The sequence below is a fragment of the Nelumbo nucifera genome, chromosome 2 (genome assembly GCF_055504915.1).
Source record: "Nelumbo nucifera cultivar China Antique chromosome 2, China Antique-T2T, whole genome shotgun sequence".
Classification (NCBI taxonomy): Eukaryota; Viridiplantae; Streptophyta; class Magnoliopsida; order Proteales; family Nelumbonaceae; genus Nelumbo; species Nelumbo nucifera.
In genome coordinates, this window is record NC_142650.1 from 25,263,829 (window position 1) to 25,284,105 (window position 20,277).

The following is a 20,277-nucleotide window of genomic DNA, read 5'->3' on the forward strand; positions in this document are numbered from 1 at the left end:
AAGTTGTCACATGGCACCCTAATAGATATATATTTTGGTTTCGGCGCAATCATCTCAGATTTTCAATGCCTTTCCAATGAAATTGGATTTGATTCTCACAAGACCGTGTTTACATCGGTCATACTATCCCTTGCAGTCTTGTATTGGGAATATTTCCTCATGAAAAAAAAAGCATACAATTTAGAGATATTTTCAATACATTGCAAAAGGCTGTGCAAATGGTGTGAGCCCAATCTTGTGAGCACTGAAGCCTATCTTCTTTCCAATCTTCTTTCTTCTCTCTTCGGTATCTTCTCTTCTCTTTTTTCTCTTATCTTTTTAATCTGATTACATGATATTAAAGCACCATTTCTGGTAGGGGTGTTCATGATTCGGTTAATTGAGCCGTGGAACATATTTTATAATCGAACCAGTAGTACTGGTTTTGGAAAACCGATAACCGAAACCAAACGAAAACTTATCGGTTAACTAGTTGATCGGTTTGTCGGTCTTTCAGTTTTTTAATTTTTACAATATATATTATAAAAATATAATAAATATTATATATATAAAATATATAGAAATATATGTATACTGATTGATTCGATTAACCACCGATTTTTTGTATTAGTTAACTGAAATCGAAATGATATGTTCAGTTTTTTAAAAACACTAAACTAAAACCGAATCAACCAGTTCGGTTAACCGATTTTTCGGTTGTTTTGCTCACCCCTAATTTCTGGGGGCTAAAATCATTCAGATCGTGTTTTTTCTCCCCGGAACCTACATTTAATAACTGGAGTTGAGGAGAATCTTCAATCGGCCTGGTCTGAGAGATTCTTTTCCTTCTCAGTTCCTTTTTTATCTCCGTCAGAGTGAGCTTGGGTTACTGACAGTTTGTGTTAATAAAGAGACAGGGCCCAGTCCGGCCCGACTTTTGAACGGGTCTATTCTTAAACACGTGGCCGTTCTAAAATTGTTTTATACATGCGAACGAACGGTCATGATCGACCACAGGATTCCTGCATGCGTGCGAGTTGCGACACAAATTGAAGACTAAATCAGCCCCCCACAACGTAGGTGGTTCGTCTGGTGCGTTTTCCTAAATCCTAATTGGGGCAATTAGGATCGGGTGAAGCCGTAAGGCTATGTTTGGTTTGTTAAAAAAATAAGAACCTTTCTACCAAGCCAAACAGAGTCTAAAGAGAAATTTTGATCATATTTGTTTCAGGGCCTTGGGTTGGGGAAGTCGGGCGATTCTTCCAGAAAAGTAGCAAAAAAGGGAGCGAGCGCAAAGGAGAGTTGCAGAGAATTGCGCAGCCATGGCTTCGTCCATGTTGCAATCTTTCTTGAATCCATCAAAGAATTGGTTCGCTGCTCAACACATGAAATCCCTCTCGAAACGGCTCAGGAAATACGGTTAGGGTTTCTTTTTCTTTTCTTATTCGGATCTCTGTTTATATTTGCAACTCTTATCTTCTCAGTGTGATCGAATTAATCTTTTTCTGTATTATATAGGGCTTCGATACGATGACCTCTATGACCCGATGTACGATCTGGACATCAAAGAAGCTCTGGCTCGCCTTCCTCGCGAGATCGTTGACGCGAGGAACCAGCGTCTCAAGCGCGCCATGGACCTCTCGTTGAAGCACGAGTACCTTCCCGAAGATTTGCAGGTTTTTTCTCTTTTCTTTTGTGCTAAGTTCCTGGTTCCTGATTTTGTTATTTCAGCTTTAGTTGTTTCTATTTTAATTTCCTAGCTTCTTTGCTTCAAGTGAATTTTTGGTTTAGTCCTACCGAGTCTATTTCTTTCCTTGGTTCTATTCGAAATTTATGATTCAGTCGCGGCTGTAAACTGAAGCTTCTTTTTTACTTGCCATTTGAGAATCGAAGTAAGGTAGAAAAAAATGTAGTTATCATCTATATTTTATGCTTATGGGGAATTTTAGAGCGGAAGGATGGAACAGAGACATTGTACTCGGAATACTAGCTATGGAATATAATTAAGAATAAATTCAAAGTGTATAGATGCAACATGATGTGAATCAAGAGAGATTTTATACATTTTCACAGGTGGGAAGCTGTGGATCAGTTATATCAATCCTAATTATAGATTTTACTTGCATTGCATATTTCTTCGCATTATGCTTTTCATTTTTTCTCCTACAAAAGGACAAAATAAAACAAAACCTCATGAAATGCTAAATCTTCGTTTTGTTTATTTTACAACAGTTTCTGAATGCTGTTTCTTATGTTCCATTAAAATGCCTATTTCTTTACAAATGTTCTCAAATACGACCTGGAAAGTGAAATGTGTGTATTTCAAATATTGCAGTACTGACTACGACCTGAAAGCATCTCCTACAACCAAAGGATATGTCTGTCATCATTAATGCTTTTCATAAACATAATTCTCTAAACGTGTTATGATAAGGCTTCTGCCAGCCCCTGCCCCACCCCCACTACATCCTTAAAATTAGAAAAAAATAGATACAAGCTCATTAAACATTTTTTTATCACTAACAAGCTCTTCTTTATTGGTGATGAAATGAGAAAATTCCTGTACATTAGAAACACCGGATCCATCTTAAAACATAAACAGCATACTGCTAGGATAAACAAAACTGAAAAAATGCAAGGTGCCAACCAGCTGATTGGTAAGGTCTCTTGCTGGTCGTAGTGGAGACTTGGGATTGAATCCCGCCTGCACCTAGGTTGGGGAATGGGCTACCCCCATTGTGTAGCCCTTCAGAAGATATAAAAAAAAAACAAAATAGAGAAAACAATACCACCTCTGGCTAGCTGGTATTATCTGGAATTGTTTTAATAAAATGCCAATTCTATTGTTATGTGGAGCTTAAACTTCCGCCTTTTCATTTGCTCTTCTCAGTTGAGGTTTCTGTTTAGTTAGCAGTCATGGTGATGGAATGAACTCAATTGACTTACACTGCATATGAGTTGATAGTACTAGGGGTGCTCACAGTTCCATTAACCGAACCATGGGCCTTTTTTTGTAACCAGACCGGTACTACCGGTTTTTGGAAAACCGGTAATTGAAACCGAACCGAAGCCAATCGGTTAACCGTTGGTTTGTTTTGTTGGTTTTCTAATTTTTACAATATATTATAAAATATATAAATATATAATAAAAGATTATAAATTTATATAAAATATTATATTTTAAATAATAAATAATATATCATATATTATAAATATATATATATATATTTATGTATATAATGCACATTTATTAATTTATAATATATAAAAATATATAGAAAATATATAGAAAAATATGTATACCGGTCGGTTTGGTTAACTGATTTTTCGGTTTTTTTGCTCACCCCTAGATGGTACCATCTTCAACCATCTATTTTGTTCAGCTATGCAAGTTTTCAGCTATGTTTTCCTTCAATACCATGAGGTGCCAACTGCAAAAATGTTGCAGAATGAATCTTTGGCAGCATTTTTATCTATGCTATATTGTTATGCACTTGTGCTTGTGCTTGTCCATTTCAGTTGCTATTGTAGTAAAAATAAACAAAAGAAAAGAGAAGAAATATTCTTTGTGGAACCATTTGCATCTGATGTTAATACCTGTTTCCTTCTGTTGTTACAGGCAATGCAGACACCATTTAGGAGCTACCTTCAGGATATGCTGGCGCTTGTAAGTTATCCTTACTAAATGCTTTAACTTTTAAATGATTGCATTTTATCTTTCAGGTGTATGCCCTGTTAAGTTTTCCATGTTAATGACCATATTTATTTTCGTTTTCAAGTTTTCATTGTGGATTTTAGATATCCTTATATTTCTGGTTATAATTATAATGTTAAATCATGTCCATTTCCAAGGTAAAAAAATTAGTATAACTTTTTTTTTTATCAATAACACTTTCATTAATTCATCAAAGAAGATTTACAAAAGGAAGACAAACGCGCTTATCTTCCAAGAGCAACAAAGAATCTCAAGAAAAAGGAAAAAAGAAAGAGAAAAGAAAGAAGACACACTAAAGTTACAGCTTGGCCCAAAAAAGTGAATCCCTTTTTGCCCCTTGTTTAGCTAAACCGTCAGCTAGGGAATTAGCCGATTTTTTAACCCAACGTGTCTTAACCTCCATCTCCCGCACCAGCCACTTGAATTCCTCCTCTCATTATTGTACTTCCATAAGCCATTGTGATCTTTAAGCAGCCACCCTATCACCACCTCTGAATCCCCTTCAATTAAGAGTTTCTTGATGTTCAACTCCTTAGCTTTTTGGACTCCTTCCATAACTGCAAAGATCTCAGCTCTAAGGGAGTCACCCACTCCAATTGGGCCTGAGAGCATGGCAGAAATGACCCCATTTCCATCCCTAAAAACACCCCCAATCCCCGATTGTCCCGGATTTCCCCTGCTACACCCATCAAAGTTTAATTTCATGAATCCACTAGGTGGAGGGGTCCAAGCCACACTCATTACTGACTTAGTTTGTGTGCAACTTGCAATTTCACCCCATTTCCTCAACATGTCATCCACAGTGTAATCTGTGAAAAGCTCCAAAGATTTTAGCCACTGTACCGCCCTAATATGAATGATAGCCCTCAGATATGCTGCTCCTCTCTGAGCTTCTGAGAATATCCTGGAATTTCTTTCTTCCCAAAGTGTCCAACATACCGCAGCCCTTAGTCCTCTCCACATTGTCCTTCTCCTTTTTATCCGCCACCTGAAAAAAGAAGGGGAAAAAAGGCCTTGCAAGTCTGATGGGGGGTTCCAACAACAACCAAATAGGGACAAAGCCCATTCCCAAATTGACCTCGCAAAATGGCAAGACACCAGTAGGTGAAAACCAGTCTCCCCATCCGCTTTACAAAGAACACACCACTGAGGTGACAAACAAGTATTGGGTCTCTTTTTTTTGGAGTAAAGCACCAGTTTTGATTCTTTCCAGATAGCCTTCCCAACAAAAACTACCAACCCTAGGAGGTATTGCTCTGCACCAAACCTCATCAACAGGAAAAGGAGGGGAGGTAGGACTGGTGGACTGAATTAAGACTTTGAAGAAAGAAGCACAAGTAAAAATGCCATTGGGAGAAGGTGTCCAAATTCTAGAGTCCGCCCTAGTGGGGTCTAAGACAACGCTATCAAGAATTGCAATAAGGCTCAAAATAATGTCAAAGTCTGAGTTCCTCAAATCCCTTCTTAGACCCAAGTTCCACCCAATCCCAGAAATGGAAGAGGACGGGGTGGTAAAAGACGAGATTGGCTCATTTTTCAACTCAGAAAAAGCAAACAAAGAAGGAAACTGATCCTTTAGAGGGGCACTCCCCACCCAGGTTTGTTCCCAAAATTTTATGGAGTTACCGGAATTCAAATCATACCTGATATTAGGGGAGAAAACTGGTAGTAGGTCATGAATGGCTTTCCAAGGAGAATTGCTTGTGGTCCTAGCTCTGATTCCAGCGTCCCATCCATTATGCTCCAGCCCATGAATACTTGCCACTATTCTAGCCCAAAGCTTCTCCTTCTCCAATGGGAATCTCCACAACCACTTTCCCAACAGAGTCATATTCCTTCTCCTAATATTCCCAACAGAGTCATAACTTATCAGTCATCATCCTTACTGCTGGAGACCAATGCTGTCAAAATCTTACAATTTATGATATGATTCACAATTAGAATCATGAATCTCAAGGGTTTTGATTCGAATCTTATGTTTGAATCATTTTCTGCAAAATTGTTATGATTTTTGCTTGGATCCTACGATTTTATTCACAAACCATATGATTTCTACGATTCAAATAAATTCAATTGAGATAGTTTTCTACTTTGTTTTTTTTTGTTTATTTTTAGTTTTGCTAAGGGAGACTTTTTTTAAAGCCTTTACTAGAAAATGATTTATTTATGTTATTTAAGACTAGAAATTGAGTTTATTTTCCATCATATGTAGGTTAAAGAGCCCTTGTGTGTGGATTTGTTTGTTTTTCAAGTCAAACTTGGTTATATCATCTTAAGCTTCTATTGTATAGCTGGTAAATTCTATCGTTTAGGTACATATATAGTAGATATAGATTAAAAATAGGGTAAAGTCACTTTCCTATATATATTTAGCATTTTAATATATCTATATTTAATTTTGACAAATTTGTAAAAAATAGAAAAAATCTTACGATTTATGTAGATTCATGATTCGATTCAATTCAACTTTCTCTATGATTTATGATACGATTATGATTTTCAAAACATTGTTGGAGACTGAGATAGGTAGTGGACCAGCAACATGTGAATGGTATAACAGAACATGAACAAAAAGGAATAATGGTTATGAATCTTATGGTTGAACTACTGAAGTCTGCAAGGAAAAAGTTTTGGGTGTTTCATCTGTCATTGAGTGGCATAATTTTCTCCATGTTTATGGGTTTTGTATTCATAGAGAGAGAACTACACAAATGGTAGGGAGAGGTTGTGGGAGGAACTGTTAGTAGCCAGAGGTAACTCTAACCTGCCTTGGGTTGTTGGAGGAGACTTCAATGTAGTGAGATTTTCAGAGGAAAAAAAGTAGTGGTACTCAGAGATTGAGGGATAGAAGAAGATTTGCTGATTTTGTGAATCGATCTGAACTTTTAGACCTGCCTCTTATGGGGGCTCAATACACCTGGACAAATAATCAAGAATCCCCGATTCTGGTATAACTTGACAGATTTTTAGTTTCCATGAGTTGGGAAGAGGCGTTCCAGCAAATAAAACAAGTGGATCTTCCTAAACCTATATCGGATCATTCTCCAATTCAGTTGCTATGTGGGAAGTTGGAAAATCAGGTGAGAAGCAAACCCCCCTTCAAGATGGAAAATGCTTGGTTTTAAGAGAAAGAGTTGGTTCCTTTGTTTTTGTCGAAATGGGCAGATTTCCAAGTGGAGGGTACCGGCTCTTTCATCTTGGCTAAAAAGATCAAAGGAATAAAAGAAGTGCTGAAATCTTGGAAAGTGGATTTTCAAGGAAAGACTGAAATGGAGAAGAGTAAGTGCCTAGAGGTAATAAAAGATCTGGATTCGGCTGAAGAAATGGGGTCCCTTAGAGAGGAAGAGAGAAGGAAGAGACTTTTGGCCAAAGTGACTTTGGATTCTATAGCATACAAGGATGAGTTAAAGTGGTGGCAAAGAGCTAAGGTTAAGTGGCTTAAAGCGGGGGATAAGAACTCCAGCTTCTTTAACAAAATGGAAAAGGCAAGAAAAAGAGTAAATCAATTTGAGAGACCTGAATGGGGAGGGCAAGTGGGTGAAGAATGGATAGAAATGAAACACATTGCCACTAATTTCTTCTCAGAGTTGTTTAAAGAAAACTGGGTAAGGAGGCCTTTTCTTCTCAGACTTTCTGTGTATCAGCAAAGGGAATTAGAAGCTCCCTTCACAGAAAATGAAATATGGCAGGTGATAAAAAACTTGGAAACTGAGAAATCTCCAGGGCCAGATGGTTTAACTAACATCTTCTATAAACAGTGTTGGGAGGGGGTGAAAGGGGATCTGCTAAAGGTGTTCCATGACTTTCACCAAGAATAAGAGAAGGTAAACCAGGGCTGCTTTGTAAGTTGGATTTGGAAAAGGCGTATGATCATGTAAATTGGAAGTGTTTGGACTTTGTGTTGAAGAAAATGAACTTCGGGCAGAAATGGAGGAATTGGATTAAGGTATGTATTTCCTCTCCGAAGTTCTCAGTTTTGCTTAATGGTCAATCTACAGCTAATTCAAAAGTTCTAGAGGATTGAGGCAAGGGGATCCTCTTTCTCCACTTTTGTTTATTTGTGTAATGGAAGTTCTAACTCTATTTGTGCAGAAAGTGGGGGATGAGGGTCTATGGAAGGGTTTTGAGGTCTCTCCGAGTGGGGAAAAAGTTCAGCTCCTACCCGAAGCTAAAAGGATGGGCCAAAGAGGAATTTAAAGCCTTCAAAGAAGAGAAATCAGCAATCCTATCCGAATTGGATGAGTTAGACCAAAAGGAGCAGAGTGGGCACCTAAATGAGAACGAAAGAAGGAGAAGATTTGAGCTAAGAAAAGAATGGGAACAGGTAGTAAGAAGAGAAGAAGTTTACTGGAGACAATGATCTAGGGTTAGATGGTTAAAGGAGGGGGACAATAACTCCAGGTTCTTCCACATATATGCATATGGGAGGCGGAAAAGAAATCTTCTAACAAAATTAAAAATCGGGCAACGAGAAGTGGAGGACCCTAAGGAAAATTTTGAAGCTTTCTTATAATTCTTTAAAGATCTTTACTCAAAGAAAGAAAACATAAAACTCTCCATAAGCTTTTGGGAAGGGTTTAAACTGTTGGAGGAGAATAGTCTGTGGTTAGAAAGAGAGTTTCAAGATCAAGAAGTGAAGGATGTTGTCTTTAGCATGGATGGAGATAGAGCCCCGGGCCCTGATGGTTTCCCAATTCTATTTTATCAGATTTGTTGGAGCATATTATTAAAAAAGCTCTTTCTCTAATCTTCCTGCTTATTTTCTATCTTTATTTCCAATTCCAGTCAAAGTAGCTCAAAGAATTGAGAAGCTCCAGAGAGACTTCCTTCCTTTGGAGGGGAGAAATTACATCTGGTTAACTGGGAGCAGTTATGTGTTCCTAAGGAGAAGGGGGGTTTGGGGATCAGGAAGCTAAAGCTGTTTAACAAAGCTCTATTGGGAAGATGGATTTGGAGATTTGAGAAAGAAAAAGACAGATGGTGGAGGAAATTAATTGCGGCAAAATGTGATACTGACAGGGGGACTGGTTAACCACAAATCAGTTGAACTCATTAGGTTGCTCCCTGTGGAAGAAAGTCATAGAAAATCTCCTTTGGATTAGCAGTGGCTTGACTCCAAAGGTGGGGAATGGGAATAGGCTGTGGTTTTGGAAGGATACTTGGTGTGACAGTAGACCTCTTGCTGAAGTTTTCCCTCAGCTGTTTCAGAATGCAGAAAATCAAAATGGTTCAGTGGCTAGTAATTTTGAAGTGGGGGGGGGGGGGTACTATTACTTGGAGCCCCTCATTTAGAAGGCCATTTCAGGACTGGGAAGTTGAGAAAGTTGCAGAACTCTTGGGGTTGCTGTACAGGCAGTCCATAGACTTGTTGGCTGAGGACTCTTGGAGTTGGAAGTATAGTGCGGATGGTATTTTCTCTGTTAATTCTTTTGCTGGGGTTCTGAATGGAGAAAATCAATCAAAAGTTCCAGCTGGGAAAATTTGGAACCCTTCAGTGCCCTCAAAAGTGAATGTTTTGGTTTGGGCAGCTGTTCTGAATAGATGTCTTACGAAAGATTCCCTGGTTAGGAGAGGTGTGCAGATTCAGGACCTGCTATGTGTTCTATGTGGCCAAGTGGCTGAAGATGGCAAGCATTTGTTCATTCACTGTTCTGTTACAGCTGCAATCTGGAATCACTTTCTGTCGGGCCTGGGGCTTCAATGGTGTATGCCATGTTCTGTTTTGGATATGCTATGGAGTTGGGAGCTTCAGGGTGGTTCCAAGTTGGCAAGGTGCATTTGGAGTGTCCTGCCTGCAGCCATTTTATGCACAGTCTGGACTGAAAGAAATAGAAGAATCTTTCAAAATAAAGCTTCTGATGTAGATTCCTTGATTGCCTTTGCTTTCGGCAAGCTCATTTCATGGGTGGCTGTGGCCGAGGGTCTTCAAAACTCAGTCCTCTGTTCTCAATTGAGATCCAGGGACGTCCTTGAGTTATGATGTATTCCAGGTGGTTTAGTGTGTTTGGCTCCTTGTCTTGGGGGCTTTGGTTGTAATCTGCTTTAATCTGGTGCTCAATGAATAAAATTTTACCTTACTTTTCTCCAAAAAAAAGTACACAAATGGTAGGAGTAGATGATAAATTGGTAGACTCTTTTTGGATTGGATTCTATGGAGAAGAGACATTATAGTTGAATATAGATTTTATTAATAGGGCTTGGATTTTGAGGGAGCAAATGTACCAAGGGGAACTCAGGAAATGTTGGTTGCTTTCAAAATTCAAGGTTGGAAAGGAAATTCCTTAAAGTTTTGGTACGGTTTAGCATGGTAAAAGACCCCTTACAATTTCCCATCCTAAGCTCTTGTAGACTGTGTACAAGGAATAAATAATAAGAAATTGTTTTGAATGGGTAACTGAAAACATGGTTTGTGTCATTGATCAAAAAAAAGAAAACATGGTTTGTGTCCCAAAAATCTTAATGCTTGGGAAGGCAGTTGTCCAGTGATCTTGCTCTTCATTAGTTCACCTCAATTTGCAGGACAAATTGGATCTGGATGTCTGAGCCACGGGGCATCTTTCCCAGTGGTAATATTTTGTTCAAGGCTATAGAGACAAGGGCTCATCTCAGCCCAGATTTATTTGGAGCCCTCCTGTTGAAGTGAAGTAGATTTGTTTGACCTCAAAGTCAGGATTCCTGGTTTGAATGTTCCCTGTGAGCTGGGTGATTTCAGGTACTCTTGTTGTCTTGAATCTTGATCCTTGGATGGCATATAAGGGTCTCTGTAGAAGGCTCCAGATACTTCAACTGTTCAACACCTTTTTATATTTGTTGGAAGATCTCGATGATGCACAATTGACATATCTTTGATGACAAAAGATGAATGGAGGATTTCATTATGAAGAAAATCATTGGCTTGCTCTGGTCATCCATTGCGAATGAATTAGGATGCTTTCATTCTCAAATATAAATGAATCTGAATCATGTCAGATCCCCCTTCTGATGTACAAAAACCTTTTTGTATGGCTTATAATACTAACAAGCTCTATTTCTAAACATTATTTGAGGCTTGTTTCCATTTTTGTTATATCTTGGAATTACTTGTTACTGAACCAGAATAATCAGTTCCAAAGGAAATATACCATCCATTAATTTCATGCCTTGTGCTTTGGAGATACAGAGTCATTTCATATCTCTCTTTTTTTTTTTTTGAAAAAGGTTGGAGCCCAGTAGAGGTACTAGTTGATATTCAATCAATATTTGTCTGTAGATCCACCCAGAAACAACACCCACACACAAGGGGTCAGATTATGTAGAGGTGTTAGAGAACAACTATCCTTTGGTGTTTTTGGGAGGAGGGTAATGCCAGGATTTTCTTCAATTAGGACAAGACAAGTTGATATATCAATTGATTTCATTACCATCAAAGTTGGAGTATGGATTCTTTGTGGAGAGCAGTAGTTCAGAGAGTTCCCTACTAATCATTTTCATTTTAAAATGGCCTTATTTGGCTATTTATCAGTGTAGAGACATTGCATAAATCATAGTTATGTTATTCAAGCTGAACTTTGATGGTTGTGCCATAAGAAATGCAGAGTCATCTGGGTTGAAAAGCTTTATGGATTAAGATGGATTATCAGCTGATTATTTTGGTTTCTTTTTGGTCCATCAATGAGGGAAACTCAATCTGGGTAGACACTTGTATCACTGAGGGGATTACATTGATCTTCCCTTTGGGCTCTGTTGTGTATTGTCTTCTTAGCTTGGCATTTCTTCAAGGGCTTGATCATTGTTGTTGATAAAAAAGAGGATCCTCAGATTGTTATTGGATGAGTAAGAGATGATGAAACAGCCCAAAGGGCCCCGGCTGTTTTGCCATTAAATCAGAGGCTAGCTCTTTAGTATCTAGAGTGAACATAACGTTCAGCAGGGTGCTTTAACTAGATCATTGGTGTACTCATTAATGAAAGGAAGAATTAGGAGCTGGGGGTTGTCCAGGAGCAGCCTTTATTACTTGTCTTGACTGTTATGACCCACTTAAATCTGCTATTTTCTTTTGTGATTTCGATGGTATCACTTGTCTTTTTTTTCTCTCTTTTCCATATTTCTCATCAGTTCCAACTTCCAACCAGTAATTTGGGTCTCCATGTCTAATCCCTCTCCACCACTACTTCATAATCACTATACAACTTTTTGAGCTAATGTCAAACCTTAGAGTGAACTTTGAGAAAAGTTGTATAGTTGGAGTCAATATGGGGGAAGGGGAGGTTTGCGAGTATGCAAACATTTTGGGGTGTGTAGTATCTAATTGGCCCTTGAACTACCTTGGTTTACCATTGGGAGATAATCCTCAGAAAGGTGATTCTTGGGCCCCTGTTGTGGAGAAGTTTGAAAAGAGACTTGCCAATTGGAAGAAAAACTATTTCTCTTGGAGAGAGAATTACCCTAATTAGGTCTACTCTTGCTAACCTTCCTGTCTATTTTTTGTTAGTCTCTAAGATTCCGACTAAGGTGGCTAGCAGGCTGGAAAAACTAATGAGAGATTTTCTTTGGGAGCCGGGGGAGAAGGATCATAGGGTTAGGTGGGAGGTGGTATGTAGGAGTAAGAAGGAGGGAGGTCTGGAAATTGGGAACATAAGGATATTAGGAGGGAAATGGCTGTGGAGATTTACATTGGAGAAAGAAAGACTGTGGGTTAAGATAGTGGGAAGTATACATGGGCTGGCAGGCAATGGATGGGACTCTGGGATCCTAGCAAGGACTACAAGAGCATCTCCCTGGAAAGCTATTCAAGCCATATTGCCCTTGTTCTCTCCATGGATCAGGTATGATTTGCACTCAAGTAACCTCATTAAATTTTGGGAGCATGTTTGAGTTGGGGATTCCTCTTTGAAAGAACAATTTCCAAGCCTCTTTGCTATCTCTACCCTTAAAAATGAACCAGTTTCCCCTTTCCTTGTACCTTCTAATTCACCTTCTGGTTTCGGATGGAGCCTGCATTTGAGAAGAGATGTCAAGGACATCGAGTTAGCTTGTATTTTAGATTGATCCATCAAAGACAGATAATAGAATATGGACACTCACTCCCTCGGGTTCCTACACTTGTGCCTCTTTCTTTAAGGCCCTTTTACCCCCTTCTCATGTTGGATTGTCATTCCCTGTTAAAGAAGTGTGGTGTCGACCTATACCTCCAAAGGTTGGGAGTTTTTGTTGGGAAGCCTTTTTGGAAAGAGTTAATACAGGGGATCTACTTCAAAGAAAAAGACCCAATAGTTGTTTGTCTCCTCATTGGTGTATCCTCTGTAAATCCGATGGTGAGTCTGGATACCATTTACTAATTTCTTGTCAGTTTGTTAAAGTTATTTGGGAATGGTTTATTACTTCTTTGTTTGGGTGCAGGTGGGCTCCCCCTTCGAATGTGCAAAGCTTATTTACTTCCATGCCTAACTGGCCAACCAAAAGGACCAAGATCATGTGGAGATGTGTTAGGGTTGCAGTGTGTTGGACTGTTTGGGAGGAGAGAAACTCAAGGATATTCTCAAATAAGGAGAGGAGCCTGGAAGTAATCTTGGAGACTATCCACATTAAGGTGATACATTGGAAACTTTGGAATTGTTTACAGTGTTCTCAGTTGATGAGATGATAAGAAATTGGAAGGAAATTGCAGATTCAATCTCAATTAAGAAGACTTCATGTTCTTGCTGGACACTTCCAGGACCCCTTCGATACGCCCCTACAGTGGGTGTATTGGAGGTCTGACTGGTTCAGGGGGTAGAGGAGACCTAAACCAGCCCCCCTGAACCGGTTGCAAAAAAAAAGGCCTGAAACACTGTATCGATTCGCCTGATACGCCCATACCGGCGTATCGGGCGTATCGATATTTTGAACCTTGCTTCCAATATTTCAAAGTGGAGACTACTCTCTTCTCATGTTCTCGCGTATCGATATTTTGAACCTTGCTTCCAATATTTCAAAGTGGAGACTACTCTCTTCTCATGTTCTCAGCTTAATAATTTATTTGAATTGGCTATTGTTTATTAGGGACTCAAAGTCGTGTAGGAGTATCTACTAGGCTAGTGGGGTGTTTTTTCTTTTTCCTGCACTGTGTAAACACTCCTTGGGTAAAAATCTACCTTTACCATTTCCGGTTGAAAAAGCTAACCAGTTTTTCCGCTTGTTTTGGCTTCTTGCCCAGCTTGACTCTATTTTAGACTAAGTCAACTAAATGATGTTTGATTTGGTAGTCACCATATAACATCCTAATTGGTTCATTTGAAGATTGGGCATGCAACTTGGGATTTAGTTTCCGCAATATGCTTCTGCAGTTGGTGCTGAATGTTTTGACTATTTGAGGCCTTTATCTGCATGAATGAATTGTGGTGTTTTCCATTTTTTTTCTCATGCAAATACACACATCATCTTATCAAAGATGTTGATAGGTTGGAAGTCAGACTCCTCAAAAATCGATAGGGGCAATAATCCCTGCATTGTGTGCAATTTATTTGGTAGAGTCCATAATTTGTCAAGTAGTCACTGCAATTTTTCTTACATGTTGTAGCCACAAATAATCTTTTAAACTATGATCTTTGTGCAGATAAAGAAGGAAAGGGCGGAACGGGAAGCATTGGGGGCATTGCCTCTCTATCAGCGCACCATCCCTTGATTATACTGTTATTTGTCTCGGTTGTTACTTGCTGAGTACGTCTTTCAAAGAAATAAGGACACTATTATTCTATTGGGAAGTTTTAAAGAGGACCATGAAAGCTGAGAAATTTGGTTTATTTTATCTACGTTCAGAGAAGGATCTTTTGCTTTTGTGGATTAAATGGTCTGATAGTCATTGTTACCATATATGGGCCTCTTTAAATGTTAATAATATATGCCTAACACTGTTTTGAAGTTCTACTCTGAAATCAACTTGATCATCTATATTCCAAGACATGACCAAATGGAAAGGGAGAAAAATAGCTTTATATGATTTTTTATTATATGGCCCAGGGACTAGTACTGTCGCCTTGTTATCAAATTTCAGCAAACACCAGCACTCAGCAAATAGACAACTTCATCTCGTAAGTACAACGAAATTTAAGACATTTGACCAATGGGGTGTGTTGGATGTAATTCTTCAGGCACTGTAGATACCAACCATAACCAGGTTACAGTGAAATACTATCGCTTGAATGGGGTAATAATTGGATACCAATTAGCAATTGGACCTTATTGTGACACCGTCCGATCTTCCAACATTTTCATCACGACTGAGACAAGAAAACCAAGAATGGATGAGTTATAACATCGTAGAGCCAGGGTGCCATAAATAAAAGAGTTATTGATGACTGATGACCGATACCAACCAGTTCAGTGACAAGTTACAAGGGACGACTTACCAAACAATTAAAGATGGAGCTTGGACTTGCATTGTTCAGTTCTTCAGAGTTGAGACAGCCTTGGGAGTTGGGGCATCAGTTTTGGGGCCTGGAGTGTGAATGTTCTGGACTAGGACATCGTTTTGGCCTGTATTAGGCTGCTTTGTGTTTTTTTTAACTCGTGTTCTTGGGGTTACACAATGCGCACGGGCTGGTGGCTGTGGGATTTGATCTCGAATCTCTGCTACAAACATCAGGAGATCCCACAAACTGAACCACAATCAACTGGTGTGGTGTGGTTGGGTTTAGGCTTTCGGATTAGGTTCTAGGTTTCTAGTCTGTACCACATTCTATAATGTAGTTGCTCACATCAATTTACTCTCTTTCACTTTCCATCCCTTGTAGAATTTTATAATTTTTTAATTAGTTGCACTATGATACTGAAAAGACATCATATCTGAAAAACTTGTGGCCAATCAACGGGTATCATAAACTTAAATCAGATGCTATTTATAAAAATTCACGAATAGGATTTGATTGATCAAAGCTCTTCCCGTGCCATATCTTTCTGGTATCATAGATTTTTCCATTTTTAATTTTAAAAATAAAAACATCAAACAGGGCTACTTGCAATTAGACCTGTTCATGGGCCGGGTGGCCCGATGGGCCGGCCCGACTCCCGGACAGGCTTGAACAGGCTTTTTGGCCCATAGGCTTAACCTTGGGCCAAAAAGCCCAGCCCGCATAAAATTCGAGCCGGGCTCGGGCTTTTCCAAAATAGCCCGGCCCGAGCCCGACCCGACCGACCTATAGTTAAACCTAAGTAAAAACCCTATGTGATGTCCATTTGAATAAATTTTTTTATTTGAAAAGGTTGTTGATTCACTTGTAGGCCCATTGTTCATTTAAATAGGGGAAAAAACATATGAATTAAAATAGATAATGTCTATTTGAATAGGGAAATTTTGATTTTCTTTTATTAGGTCAGGCTTCGGGCTCGGGCTCGGGCTTCAGGCTTTTTATCAGGACCGGGCTCGGGCCCAAGTTCTAGGCCCATTGGTCGGGCCGGGCTTGGGCTCGGGCCTATTATTTTTCTGTTAATGAACACTAAAAGCCCGGCCCAAGCCCGACCCGACCCATGAACAGGTCTACTTGCAACCAATTTTGTTTCATTTTTAACATGGGCACCTTTAAAGAGCAAGACATAAAGAGGATTTTTCCACCATCTGGGAATTTCCTGCTAAGTGCTAACCTAATGGGCCCACCGATGGCCACCACCAGTCAATGGGTGACCCCATCCATGAGGACCACCGTTTAAAATAGAACTAATCTTTGTTAAACTTGAACAATACCAATTCGGATTAATTTATACTCTGAATGCATGCTTGTGAAAATCACCGACTTTCCCACTTTCTCCCCTTGACGTTCATGCCTTTACCTTATTGTACTTGTTTTTTTAACAGATAAAAACAATAAAGCTTCTTAATTTAAGATTTCTATATTCTTTTAACCTGTCAAAATAACTCGTTTCCCTCAGTATGACGAGGATTACAGTGACAGGCGTTTTGATTCACGGGATGTGTCTCTTTCTTGCTTCACAATAATACAAATTGAGTAATGGTTCATTTTCTCATTGTTTGGCATATTCCCTTCTGATTCTCTCCATTCCCCACTGCACCAAATTGAATTGTATCTCTCTACTCCATGTCTCCATCCAGGCTTCGTTTTAATCCACTGTTTTGTTCTCCGGTTTGGTTGGTGCATCGATTAATCAACCTGTACCCTCCATTATTTTATGCCCTTTGATTTAGATTGATGTGGGGATCCATCACTTTTGAGTTATATGATAGAGATGGGCCCTCCTCTCATTAGTCTTTAACATTGCACCTCTCTGAAGAAACCAGCTGTGGGTTGTGTTTTTTTTTTTCCTTAAGATTAGAATCTGTGGGTGGTGCTACTTGATCTGTCTGCTGATTCCGGTTCAAACCAGAGATTGAACAAAGCAATTTATGATTTGATATTGCCAACTGAAAATAAGAAAATAGTTTGTAAATGGTTGCTTCAAGAAGGAAATAAAAGGGTCATTTTACTAGAACACCCTTATATTTATTAAATCAATCATATACTTTTTGTTTTAATAAAACACCCCTTATAATTTACATTCCATTTACTTAATTGGCTTTTTACTAATAATGTTTCTTTGGCCATATGAAAATAGTAATACAATCATCTAAATGAGCTCATGATTATTTATTCTAAAAATATCCTTTCCGTTTTTAGCAAAAAAACAAAATTAATCAAATAGAGCCAAATAAAATGGTTGCCTATTTCTTATTAGGACAAAAATAGCATTTTTACTTTTGTTATCTTTTGATTAAATTTGTTTAAATAGACATTATGGTTAAAACTGTCATTTTTCACTGTCAATAGAAAGTAGATTAAAGGAGTGCTTTAGTAAATCCAAGAAATTAAAGGAGCGTTTTAATAAATTACCCAATAGGGCTGTTCACGGGTCGAGTTGGGTCGGTTTACTGTGGTTTTTCCAACCGACCTGAGCTGGTCGGGTTACCTGACATAGAAACCGAAACCGACCCAGTGTTAAGCAAAACCAACCTGGTCGGTTTGAATCGGGTTGGGTCAGTTTCGGTTCTAAGTTCATCCCTGTGATAAAATCTTGCTAATTTTAAAAATAGTCATAAATTGAACATCATTTCAGCCATCTCCTATGATAAAATTTAAATGAAAAGTTAATTACAAAAGTTGTTCATTAATCACTATTCACTAATCCAAAGTTTATTGCAACCATTCAAAAACTAAGTGGCCTAATGGGCTTTGGAACTTCATGTTTGAACTAGGAACTAAGTCGGTTCAGTTCGGGTCGATTTCGGTTTTCTTGTATGAAAACCGAAACCAACCCAAATAATCGATTTAAGAATTTGTACAACTCGAAACCGACCCGTACTAATGAAAACCCGGCCGACTCAGGTTGGATCGATCTGGGTTGGTCGGTTTAATCGGGTTGGGCCTTGTTATGAACAGCCCTATTACCCAAAACAAAATCATTAGCTTTCATATTGGGGATGGTGATGGGCTCACGGGTTTGGACGGTCGTATTCATCGTGGACTCTAGTCTGTAGAAAAGATCAGAAAATTAACTTCCAACACGTCTTCCGCATGAGAACAGAGAATGGAATTAAGGGTGATAAAGACACGCGTAGGAAGACAAAGATCTTCGTAGCCTCCACGCGAAGAATCCAAATTTCGTCTTCTTGGCAAAGAAAACGTGGGCTTTGGACTATTGGACCTGGACCCACCTAAAGTATCCCCCATCTTAGGCCTTTTTTTTTTTTCTTTTCGGCTAAAAGGACCAATCATCGGCGATACACACATCTAGGAGATTTTGTCAATTACCAAAGTAGCCTTAACTATAGGGTAATGACAAGAACATCCTCTCTGATTGTTCTGTTCTTAATGGAAGTATTTTTCTTGTTTTTCTTTTTGATGATGAAACAAAGCTGATGAAAGTTGCTTTCTAAATACCTGCTAGGACTGTCAATTGGACTGGATTTGGTTCAATCTGATCCAGTCCAATGTGAGTCCATCATAAATGGATTAGGTCCAATCCAATCCAATGAATGTTTTGGATCAATTTGGACCGGTCCAATTCAATGTCTGGACTGTCCAATTTGTTCAAATTCATTTTGATTTATATTGATTTTAATTCAAATCTGGTCCATTGACACATATTTTTATCTTATATCAATGGACCAGATATTGGCTTAATCCAACACAATTCAATATAAATTTGTTACAGACGGACCAGGTTCAATTCAATCTAATAAATATTTTGGACTGGATTGGTCCAAACCAATATGTCTTGTTGGTCCATCCAATTCCTCCAAATTGATTTTAGACTGGACGAGGTCCAATCCAAAACCGGTCCATTGACACCCTTACTGCTAACCTACCCATTAATTCACAAGATATTATTATTAATAGTTTCCTTTTTAAGCAAACCCCCCCCCCCCCCCCCCCCCCCCCTTTTTAAATCATGAACTTTGGCTCATATGATGAAACCAACCATGTTGTCATACACCCCCCTAAAACAATTAAGCTTGTATTATGATTTTGTTTTCTTATCTTTTTCCTGGGGTGTTCATTCGGTCAGAAAATGGAACATAATCAATATTTTGATTGGATCATTTTCATGAATTGAACCAAACTGAATTAGGCATCAAAACTATGCCAAATCAAATCAAATTCAAATCGGTTTGGACCCTACTTATAATTTGGTTGGGTAACTAGGGGTTATACATTTATACTTCAAGATATAAAGGGGTATAGTAACCATAGAATAATCCTATCTATTTTTTAAGGTTCTGTTTGTTTACAGTACAAATTTCATTTGCATTGATGCAAATGCATGGGAGTGTAACTTTCGATTTATTTTTCTCCCGGTTTGATTTTGTTTTGCTTCTTGTATGAAGCAAAATAGGAAGTAAAATAATGCGGTCAGTTTTATATTGAAATGAGGAAGGCCTTTTTTTTTAGAGAGAGAGAGAGAGAGGAAGAAAGTAGAAAAGTAAAAGGCCATATGGTCCCACTTCAAATAAATGTACAAAGAAGATGATTCAAACTTGCATCAGTTTTTGGTATGTAAAACTTGTAGTGCCAATGAAAGGAATTGAGGGAAAAAAAAAAGAGCAAATTACAATTACAAATAAACAGGTGGAAATCTGACTATGGTGTAAAATTTATATCTAGTTCAGATTTTCAATGTAAACAAACAAACAAACAGAGCATTAAAAAAAAAAAAAACAATGTGAGCATTTACAGAATGCTTGTTCAGCCAAACTCTTCCGTTACAATAACAATTTTGTCCAACAATAATGGCCTCTTTTCATTCAATTAAGTTGTGTTTGTTTTCTTGAAAATCAGGTGAAAAAGAAAAAAAAAAGTTGTGAGAATATTCTCAAGGAAACTTATAAAAATAAAAAATGTCCTGAGAACATTTCTACAACTTCCCCCTTTCACATTCTAAGAAACCAAACACAGCACTATGTAATCCAAGTCAGCAAACAGAAAAGGCTTTAGTAGTTTCTTAAGACTAAGTTTGGAAAGAGTACAAATGCAAATATGTACAGTGTAAATACATATAAAATAATATAAAATATAAGGTTCTGTATTCTACATATTTGCATTTGTACTTCTTCCAAACTCAGCCTAAAGGGTAAATTG

General features: G+C 38.4%; 1 protein-coding gene across 1 annotated transcript; it reads left to right on the plus strand.

Annotated features, from left to right (window-relative positions):
• The first annotated feature begins 1,192 nt into the window (after positions 1-1,192).
• LOC104595322 (Cytochrome bd ubiquinol oxidase, 14kDa subunit) lies at positions 1,193-14,610 on the plus strand. The gene is made up of 4 exons (XM_010256016.2): positions 1,193-1,398; positions 1,498-1,655; positions 3,599-3,646; positions 14,268-14,610. The coding sequence occupies exons 1-4, from the start codon at positions 1,302-1,304 to the stop codon at positions 14,334-14,336; spliced, it is 372 nt and encodes a 123-aa protein (XP_010254318.1). The 5' UTR covers positions 1,193-1,301; the 3' UTR covers positions 14,337-14,610.
• The last annotated feature ends 5,667 nt before the right edge of the window (positions 14,611-20,277 follow it).